Consider the following 11298-nt stretch of genomic DNA (forward strand, 5'->3'; position numbering starts at 1 on the left):
ACCAAGGACAGTTCCATTTATGGAAAAATATTTATCTTTTAATATAATTTTAATAAAATAAATAAGGTTGATCTTTATATCTCTCGCAGTAGTCTTATTACTTTCCATTATGGGATACCTTGTTTTTCAACAAAAAAAATAACAATCACACATTATTCAAATAATAAAATGTTTAAAATTTTAAAAGCAAAAGTACAAAAAAAATGTACCAAAAAAAACATGAAAGGAAATTTCTACTTTGTTTTATAATTTTTTAAATATCACTATTAATTAAATTTTAAATATTTGAAAAAATGAAAATTTTATTAAATATATTAGTAACTAATTTAATTAGAGAAATTATGAGTTTGACTTGAAACCTAACAACCAAAGATGAGTCAATCTATAAAATATAAATTATACGAGAAAATAATTTATGAACTAATAATGTAAAGAGTTTTTACTTATTCAATAACTAATTCACATATATGTTAAATTTGTTCACTTAAAGGCGTGTCTGCGCAAACTTTTGACATTTTAGGTTGAAAATATGCCATGCATAATGCCTTATTTCTTACCAGCCAAGTCTTGGTCAGAAATTTTTATGAAGGTTGATTTGAAGTGCTTTTCAGTAGCATTGCATTTGGTTCTTTTCAGTTACAAAATAGCTTTCAATGAGGTCCTAGATAGAAACTAGGAAGCACGGTCCCAAGGAAAAGCATTACAACTTCTGGTCTATGGACAGCTAGAATATCAAATTGGATTTATATGGTATGAGGTTTGTTTCCTGATGGCAATCAATTTCAATTATTGGGTCAGCTTAAGCTTCAATGCTTCTTTAATGGAAATTCAATTATAATTTAAATGTATGTGTTTTTGTTCTTATAGCGTCTGAATCAACTGGGGCAGATTGTTGTCCTACCTGGCTCATGCTCTATACCAAAAAAAAAAAAGATGGATATATTTCACTCTTCCTGTAAAAAAAATGTTTGCCAATAGAAAATGCAGAGTCATACCAGTTACCAATGATTCCTAGTTTTTTGTAACAATGAGAATCAGCTTCTATGAACTTCAACAGATAAAACCACTAATTGTCAACAACCATTAGAGTGTACTGTTCACAAAGGTAGAATAGCTGATTTATTTTTGTGAAATGAAGTGTTTGAAAAACAGCTTAAAAATAAGTTAGCAACACGCAGTTATCCATTGACTATGCCAAATTGCCAATTACAAAAAAGCAATCACGTTTTACTGAACCATGTGATGTTGAAGATTGAAAGATTGCCTTAAAATTCTGTTACTGTTTCTAGCTGGCTAAAGAAGGTTCTTTCCATGGATTGTATTTTACAATACAATAACTAAATGGTATCTACAATTTATTTAAAGTTTCAAGCTTAAACCGCATTAGAAGCGTCACAGATTTATATTTCTTTCCCTTTCTGTCATAGAGAGGGACTGACCGAAATCCATTTCTTAGCTCTGATATTGGCAAACAAGTTTGTCCGGCAAAGTCATCCTTTTTTCCCTTATCTTTGTCCTTTACTTCTATCCGAAGCAAAGCAAGCTCTGGAACCCTCAATTTGAATTCAAATTCTTCATCCCAAACAGGATACCATGTATCCGTCTTTACTCTTGTTTTGTTCTTGTCACAATCAGCTGGCACTCCAACAATACTGACCTGTCCAACAATTTGATCAAACTGTAAGATAAATGTACAACAGTTAATACTTCTCCTATCTTTCTATATTTTCTCCTATTTTTTCCTGTACTAATTAGTCTCTTTTAACACTCTTAGACGTGACCAAACAGATGTAATGTATGTAAACACTAAACAATCTCTAAGCATAAAATGGCTCAGCTTAAAAATAGTGGGTTGCAATTTAATAGTGATAATGGAGCAAGAGATCAGCCAAATGAATTTGCAAAATCAAAAGACAAGAAAGATCAAAGGATTTTGGTGTAGCTAACAATATTCAAGATCAATATTGAATAATGAAAAACTAGCATTAAATTTGATAGTTAAACATCACTCATGGTATGGGGACTAGGTCCACCTGAGTTTACATTATATTGCTCCAAATCTATCAAATAAATGTATGGAGAATTATGAAACTGACCTCTGTGTAAAAGTCGGGTGGAGAGAATCGATCAAAATCTGTTGGACTGAAATCTAAACTCCAGCCATCTCCTTTGTATACTTTTACCTATTTTTGAACATGAAAATATTCAAATGTTATGAAACAAACCAATTTCCTTTTAGCAAAGTGAGTAAAGCTAAGCTTACTTTTAATATCTGCTTCACTGAAGGTGGTTTTTTTGGATCAAACACCTCTTCATGTGGAAGTGTTCGGATCAGAAATTCAGGCTTCTTAACGTAACCACACCCTCCATTTGCTTTGAACATACCCCGCATCAACCGGAGTGATTTGCCATGCCCCTGACATAAGAAAACAAATGTTAATACCTGAAAGGTTTATATTCTCAATCTCTCTAATATAAAACATTTGAGATTTGGATAACAACATTTTGTGAGAGCGAATACTCTACTTTTAACCCAAGAGCTTAAGCCTATAGGTAAAAACACTCCTAGACGCATTTTAGAATCATGCGACTCAGGGCATGTTTGGTTAACCATTCGAAAAGTACTTTTGATTGCTGAACATATTTTTGGGAGTAAACTCAGTTTCATGATATGTTTGGTTACCCTCAAAAAGTACCTTTGCACATTAAAATTTTACCAAGAAACTTGGTTTTGTAGAAACTAGACTTGAGTTGTTTTTGCATATTCAGTTTGCTAACTTAAATTTAACTTACACTTAAGTTTGCTCAATAATATTTCAACATGCATGTTAGATTGCACTTTCACCACAACATGAAAGCCAAAATATACCAAAACACCATTTTATCTAAAACACTTTGCTTTATGGATTTGTCTTAACTTTCCAACCTGCATATTGAATGCAACCATCTGAACTCCATACAACCACCCTAAATATGGCCTGAAATTTGAGGATTGGACACGTTCTCCTTTAGGAAAAACTCTGAGGATATTTCTCTGTGTGAACCTGGAAAGCATAACAATGTGTGTCATGGGTGTTAGCAATAGAAATGCTGACCGTATCTTCAGCTCAAACTAGTAATGTTCAAATGAGTTTGATAGGTACCTAATAAGGTCGGCTCCATGAGACTCGGAAGCACTTTTCAGTTTCTTCTCACTCAAACTTAGACGTCTAACTTTAATATCATCTTTCAGCCGATTCTTCATAGAACCTTTTGATTTCCCACCATGGATTGCAATCAAGTGTTTGTATTGACGCGCATCTTGTTGGTTTGGTTTGTTATCACTTGTATTTACATCTTCCTGATCTTCATCACTAGAATTCTGCTATCCATTAAAAGAGAAAACGTAATTGCACAGGACTAACAATTCAAATAATCAAAGCTCTTTTTTGTTTTGGCATATATAATCTTTTTCCCCTCCTTAATGAAATGATGAATATATGTTTCACTCACCCTGTCCTCAGTTTTCAGTTTAGCCACAGAACTTGGCAATTCAAGACCTCGTGATTCTTCTTCAGATGGTTCTCTTCCATTTGGCACAGGTTTACTGATAATAGCAGATTGTCGACATTCCTTTGGTGGTTTGGTTGATATAATTATCCGTTTTTTCAATGATTCTGGTGAGGGGAATTCTGTCAAATGATCTGTCTCAGGAAAGTAAAGCGTTTCTCCAAATATTTCAGTTGCCATCTGCATGAATAGAGAAAAAAGAAAACTATGGTGAAAAGGCAATTAAAAAAAAAAGGCATGCATGTCAATTTAACTTGAACCCTTCTTTTTCTTTTCTTATTTAGAGGGGGTGATTGACAATGAGAGCTTACTTTTGCAAATTTATCATGATGTTTTGGTGTTAGGTGGTCTTCCAAAGTTAGAATTACTGGATAATCAGATTTATGAAATGCATAATCCTTTATGGATTGTAGACATTTGGATACCGGGACTGAAGTGGTAAAAGTCCTGCATTGATTAAAAAAAAGTCGGAAGATCAGAAGATTTAAGAAAGCAATCATCCAACTCTCTAAGATGAACTATTTTTTTATTCTTTTCCTTTTTTTCCTTCGCTAACAACTCTCTTCTTAAGATATGATTATAATAACCAGCTAGTACCTTCCGTGAACCACTTTAATTCCATCATTATTTGAAGATTTGGATGGCCATAAATCTAGTTCAATTACTCGTACACCTTGTTTCAAAGCCTCAATAATTGGCTCGTCACTGCTCTCACTGGTGAGTTGATTCCCAGTCAGATAGGAATTGTGTCCCGTATACATGAAATAATGTGACAAGGGAGCATCCATATCATGATGTACCTAGAAAGATATGTGATTTATATAGTAAGCAAAAGTGAAAATTTATAATTAATTTATTCATAAAGGTCCAAAGCAAACGAGAGACATTGACATTAAAAGAAAGATCATACGAAACAAAGGACATGTATTATTAACTTTTTCCTATTTAAGAATGTTTTTGACAGCCAATGAATGTTGAACTTGTAGTGCTTGTTTCTGTGTGGAGCAAGATTTCTGTGCTTCAAACACTTGTTGCTTATCTCATGACCAGACAAAATCAGTTTGCAAGTTACATACAACAACAATTTGTCCAGATATCAATCTAGGCTTGTCTAGCATTTGAGATCACCTGAGTTTAATTTCCATACACTGTTATCAAATATCAATACAGAAGACAACAATCTTACCCTATTTGTTAATCTATGATGGGATGACATTGTTAGCACATTATATATATAGAAACCAGAAAACAAACAGTGTAAGACAAGACATTAGACAAGGTATATTTTGGCATTGTGCAAATGGTTCATAAACTAGAAGTAGACAGAATTTATAATGCACACAACAGTAGCATGTTCGAAGAATTTTTCTGCCTCAATTTGTCTGTAGTCAGTCAGAGAAAGTGCAAACCTCGTCTTTCAAGGGACCATTGAAATCACCAAGAAGCAGAAAATCGATGAAGTCATTGAGGCTTAATCCTTGTTTCCTATAAACATCCACAATTCTTGTGGAGCTAGTTTTGGTGCTAGAACAAGAACTTCCCAGTTGCAAAAACTTTTCAACAATTTTATCCAAATCCTCTATGGTACTGATATTTTCTCCCTGGTGTTCCACCATGAACCGAAGTAGCTGATCCTTCTTCATTTGATTCTCTCCTCTGGCAAACTTGGAAAAGGCTTCCTTAAGGTCCAGGGGTGGTTCTGCCTTGTAGACATCACCTTTTTTGGTGGAGAAATTTAACACCTTGATTATGCATGTTTCCATTTTCTTTCTTACCTTGCCCTGCCAACAAAATAATTGATCAATGGAATTGGGGAGAGAAAACAAATAGATGCATTGTTATTGAACAAAAAAAAAACTCAGTTTAAGACAAGTGAGACAACCTTGGAAGCAGAGCCACTATTTTTCTCTGTTTTCATTGGCTAAAAACCTTTGCTGCCCACTCCTTACTATGGAAGTGTTGGTGTGTGTGTGTCGGATCTGCGGTTGCATAACTGTATATTTATGCATCCGATCCAAGTCGAAGAAAACAAGGTAAATTTAATGTTCACACACGAAAATTATTTCTCTATTTTATTCCATGAGGGTTAGCCAATTAAGTAAATTTAAGTCATGGAGACCTCAATATAAAATGTAGTTAATGAAAGTTTGGAAGGTTATTTTGATTCAAGTTGACACAGTGTATTATTGTCCGGCCAGTCAAAAAATGTGTGATGTACTAACTTTCTGAATAAAAGTGAGACAGTACCACTAGTAACTTCTGATAAGGTTAAGGACTAGTATGCTGTATGTTCACATGGTGTATTTATTAAAATGTTTGATGTACTAACTTTCTGAATAAAAGTGAGACAGTACCACTAGTAACTTCTGATAAGGTTAAGGACAAGTATGCTGTATGTTCACATGGTGTATTTTTATGGTACAAAATATTGATATTTTCACGGAAGATAATTCTACATGAGTCCAATGAAATTATTATGAGTAGTAAAAAGAATCAAATATTTAATATAATTATATAAGCAGGGCTAGAATTCGAGATTATTTATTTGATTCAACTGAAATAATCTAGAACAAATTAATCCATGCGCTTCGGTAGGGCAGGAGGGATCATAGGGGAAAATTAATAGAAAAATGAAAATATGGTCTGATAGTGGGAAAACGGCAAAGGTTGTTAGTGTTTTCAGATTCTCTCGGTTAATGTATTGTTCATTGATATTAAAAGTCAAATGATAATTAGTCATTGACTAAGAAGTTATAGAAATCAATATTAATATAGAGATAAGTAAAATTATATTATTTATGATTTTTTTTAATTTCTTAACTAATGTTCTAAGAGTATTGATTAATAAGATCTATGTTAAAATTATACTACCTTGATTCTTTTTTACTTGTCTTTTAAGGATATTTTGTAAAAACCAAGAAATATAATAAATTTCTATTTAGTTGTTTTAAGGGAAAATGAAAGGCACCTTCAGAAGTCCCTCTGCAAAAATGTATGTATGGCTCTGGATAATTTGATTTGAATATTTTTAGCTTTGAAAATTGCAAGATGACAAAAACTGGAATTTGTTGTGGCCAATAAAGGCTGGCATAAATGCATGTTCCCTCATGAGCCCAGCCGACCTAGTTTAGTTTACTGCTTTAAAGTCCAGTTTATGAAGTAATTATCAAGTTGGGTTTATGAGATCATAAGTTAAATACACATGAGGTTGGATAAGCTACCAATTTCAACTTTTAAATATTCTTCCTCTCAAATAATCTACAGAATGAAAAGAAATTTGTTTTCTCACATTCAAATTTGAATGCTCTTCTATTTTCTTAAAAAATTCAAATATATTTTTAGCAGCATATATAATATGATGTAGGTTTAATTATCAATTTAATCCTAAAATTATTTTTAAAAATTTAATTTTGATTCTTAAATTTTTAAAAGATTTAATTTGATCTTGTGTCCAATTAAATTAATGTCGTAATAATAAATTCCAATATTTTTTTTGTTTATGATATTTATTATTATTTCAAAAAAAAAACGATTTCCATTTCTTCTTCTTCACCACGGCCTTAACACACCAAAATAGCAACTTGGGCCACCATGGCATTGTCACACCACCACCTTAATCCACCCAAATAGAACTTTGTGCCACCATTGCACCATCGTGGGGCCACACTGTTGCCCTCTGCAAACCCATCTTGGGGACGAAGATGAGTGCAGAATCGAAAGTCAAGAAGAAGAAATGAAAATCATTTTATTTTTTAAAAAACTAATAATAAATATATCTTAAACAAAAATAGCTGGAATTCGCAATCCTAACACCATCAACTTGATTGGATAGAAATGAACAAATTAATGTATTAAAAAAAATATCAGAACTAAATTAAATCTTTCTAAAACTTGGGATCAAATTAATTTTTTTAAAATAATTAGGTGACCAAATTAATAACTCTTATACTTAATGGTTTTAAATTTTCATCTCTTTCAATTCAATCATCATTTTTAACAACTTTAGTTCTAACTCAAATTTGATTTTTTTAAAAAATCAATAATTAAAAATAACAATATCACGGTATAAATTGTTTATTATAAATATAAACTATATTTTATAAAGGTTTATTTATGATAGATTTTAATTATAATATAATTTATATAATTATAAATATTTTTTGTTATAAATTATGGGTTTAGTAATATAAAATAAACATTTATTGCATGCAATGCACATACTAAAATACTAGTTATATAATTAATTATTTAAGTATTAAAATTTATGTTACATTTATGACTATTAATTAAAAATTATCAATTGAGATTATGATAAAAATTAAACACATATATGATCATTTGGATCTTAAATTCTCAAAAAAGAAAAAAAAAGTTTGAACGACACATGATAAAAAAAGATAGTTTCTCAAGAGTTGAATGTCATGTGTGATTATTTGATGTTTCGGAGTATATTAGTTCGGTTACGGACATAATTTTAATTTAAATTGATACCTAATGAATTATTAATATAAATGAGACAAATTAATTATATTATTGATTTATAAATAACATAAATTGATTTTAAGATTAAAATATTTATTGGTCATTTATATCTATCTATCTATATATATATATATATATATGAAAGTTTAAGAATTAAAAAAGATGACACATAACAAACACAAGTAATTTCTTAAAGTTTTGAATGTGGCATGTCATCATTTGATTCTTCAGAGTACATTGATTCAGTTATAAATAAAATTTAAATTAGTACTTAATGAATCATTAATATAAATGGGATAAATTAATGATATAATTGTTTCATAAATAATATAAATTAATTTCAAAGATTAAAATATTTGTTGGTCATCCAAAAATTTATTTTATTAAGCCATTTTTTATAATTGAAACTGTACTTAAAAATATTTTTATCAATTAATTTTGTTTTTTTATAAAACATTGGTCATTTAAAATATGCTTATAAATAAAAAATAGTATATTTTAGAAATTAGTTTTGTTCTAATTAAATTTACAAAAAGAAAATTTTTAGTAGATTTTTCATGTAAAAATTAAAAATAATTATTTTTCTAATAAAAATATTTGTGTTCTGTTAATTTGAAAAATAATGTTGAAATTTTAAATTAAGCACAATATTCTGATAATTAATGCAATTTTAAAAATACTATAAATAAATGAAAAATTGAATAGTTAAACTGTAAAAAGATTTTGTTATAATATGCAGTTTTGTTATATTCCAGTAAAATTAAAAATTCATGAATTTGAAAAGTGTACTGTAATTAATTAATGCAAACATGAGTAGTTGAATAATATTTGCATTCTGTTATAGGTCAATCATATGTAATCCTACTAATGAGTATTCAATTTTAATTATTCTGAATCAATTTTAATTTTGTTTAAGATAATCGTGTGAATATTCAAATCACACGTTTAAGATATAATTTTTTTATAATTTAAACTGTATTTAAAAATTTGCTTATAAAATTAATTCCTTCTAAACAATAAAAAATAAATTGTTTTTAGTATACTTTTTAGATATTAATCTTGTTATATATTAAATTTAAAATAAGAAAATTTTAATATATTTCAAATATATAAATGTATTATTATGAATGTGTTTATTATTATGAAAATTTATTAATTTAAACAAATAGTAATCCCAAACAATTATAAATATTCAAATCAATTGAAGATTTTATGTAAGTATATTGTTTTCATTTTGAATATTCATTTTCGTAAAATGTATTAATTATTTCAATTAAATTATTATCCTAATTATTAATATATAATGACATTTTCACTTACACAATATTACCTTGCATCAAATAGTCATATGAAATCAGGAAATAGATTTACATTTATTTAAGAGTTTCTTGGTCTTGATTTTTGTCTCTTTTGAGAGAAGTCTATATGTGGTGGTGGTGGATAATTGTATGGATTTACTTAAACCTCTTCAAGTTATGCAAATTATATGTAATAAGATGTTATGTAATATCTCTTTATCGAGATGTACCTGTTGTTGTTTATTATGAAAAATAATTAATTTCATTTGATCTAATATAATTTTTTTCTTCTCATAATTTTTTTTGCTTATAATGAACCAAATATTAAAAAATAGTTAACATTGTTTCGAGAAGGGAATATCACTATAACAAAAACAAAGAGGTTAGAGGATTTTTTTGTAGGTTGGAAAAAAAGGGAATGCATGTGTAATTAAAGCAAACCACATAAAATATCATTATAATTTTGTCTTCATATTTTCATAAGATTTTCATTAAATTATTTATATATTATTATTATTATTATTATTATAAAATTACTTTTAAACATGAAAATTTTTATTTGTACGAATAACAACTATTTTGCTAAATGTCATTGAAATGATAATTAATTGAGATGAAAGAAATGATTAAAAACATTTAATATAATTTTTAATTATTAACTTTATAACACATATGATCAAAATCATTATTGTTGTTGTTTATATAAAAATAAAAATAAAAAAGCTAAATAGAAATATTTGTTATATTTAAAAACAAGTCTATTTTTCAATAATTAGAATTATTTAATATGGTATTAAAAATGTTTATTAATTAATTCAAGTAGTTGTTAGCAATAATTTTTCCTTAAAAAATATTTTTATATGGTCACTGCTTACTTCATTATTCAAGTGAATATTTTTTTTAATATCACCATGATATTACACATGATAATTTTTAATTTATTGATTTTTATTTTTGTTTGAAAATTTTATCATAAGAAATATTCACAAATATCATTCATATACTTGAAAATATTTATAAAATACATGTATTGATACTCATTGAAGAAAATATTAATATAAGTATGAGATTGACACAAGATGCATTTTTATCTAATGTGATGATGACGATGAAAGACTACTGTCTCGAATCACTTCACATAACTGTAATTCTTACTAATCATTTAATTTACACAATATTAAATCATATTTATAAAAATCATTATTATTTTTATACAACATTTATATTTAAAAATTATTGTTTGAGCAATTGATTTAAATATACATGTATACTAAAATATAAATATCACTAAAATATTAACACGAAAATAAACAACATTATACTTGATTTCATTAATATTACTAAAACTTATAGTCGTTTTTTATATTAAAATTTAAAACAAATAATTAATAAATTTATCTATTAATAAATGATATTCTGTATTTATCATGAATAATATAAAATTAAATATTTTAAAATTAAAATAAAATACTTATATTTCGTGCATTGCACGAGTCTACTAGTAAATAAAAAAGACAATTCCAAGTTCTATAAATAGGCATTTTATACTATTATTATAAAAATTTACTGTAAACTTTTTTTTATACGCTCAAACTTTGAAAAATTTTCTATTGCATATTTTACCTACTTAGCAAAGCAATCAGCGATAACATTGCAGTCTCAATTGTTAAGTTTGTCATCAACAACAAATATTAAAATGCTTTATTTATATTTTTCTGGCTTCAAAAGAGTCAAATTCATGAAAAAAAAAACTTTTAATCCTTTTAAATTTGATCAAATTTAATTTTGGCTTCCAATCTTCTTTTTATGTTAATTAAGTCTCCATAAATTTATTTTTTTAATAATAGTTCATATTAACATTTATTACAAACACAACGTATATTTAGAAAACTAAAAGTAAATTTAAATATATTTACATAAAATTAAAACATATATTTAAATCATATCTAAAAATATATTATATTTTAGA

General features: G+C 27.6%; 1 protein-coding gene across 1 annotated transcript; it reads right to left on the reverse strand.

The window, feature by feature from the left end:
* Window positions 1-1118: 1118 nt before the first annotated feature.
* LOC114395685 (phosphoinositide phospholipase C 6-like) lies at window positions 1119-5655 on the reverse strand. Its single transcript, XM_028357515.1, has 10 exons — window positions 5432-5655; window positions 4959-5330; window positions 4147-4349; window positions 3861-3996; window positions 3493-3729; window positions 3144-3361; window positions 2927-3044; window positions 2264-2416; window positions 2097-2183; window positions 1119-1657 (listed from the first exon to the last, which is right to left on the reverse strand). Exons 1-10 carry the CDS (start codon window positions 5465-5467, stop codon window positions 1349-1351), a joined length of 1869 nt encoding a protein of 622 aa, XP_028213316.1. The 5' UTR covers window positions 5468-5655; the 3' UTR covers window positions 1119-1348.
* Window positions 5656-11298: the final 5643 nt, after the last annotated feature.

Source organism: Glycine soja, chromosome 18 (genome assembly GCF_004193775.1).
Source record: "Glycine soja cultivar W05 chromosome 18, ASM419377v2, whole genome shotgun sequence".
NCBI classification, from domain to species: domain Eukaryota; kingdom Viridiplantae; phylum Streptophyta; class Magnoliopsida; order Fabales; family Fabaceae; genus Glycine; species Glycine soja.

Excerpts from the sequence above, each read along its gene's own strand:
- LOC114395685 (XM_028357515.1), bottom strand. The coding sequence starts at position 5,467 with ATGAAAACAGAGAAAAATAGTGGCTCTGCTTCCAAG. Across the intron at positions 3,045-3,143 it reads CATGGAGCCGACCTTATTAG|GTTCACACAGAGAAATATCC; the intron begins GTACCTATCAAA and ends TATGCTTTCCAG. Across the intron at positions 2,417-2,926 it reads TGGTTGCATTCAATATGCAG|GGGCATGGCAAATCACTCCG; the intron begins GTTGGAAAGTTA and ends TTCTTATGTCAG.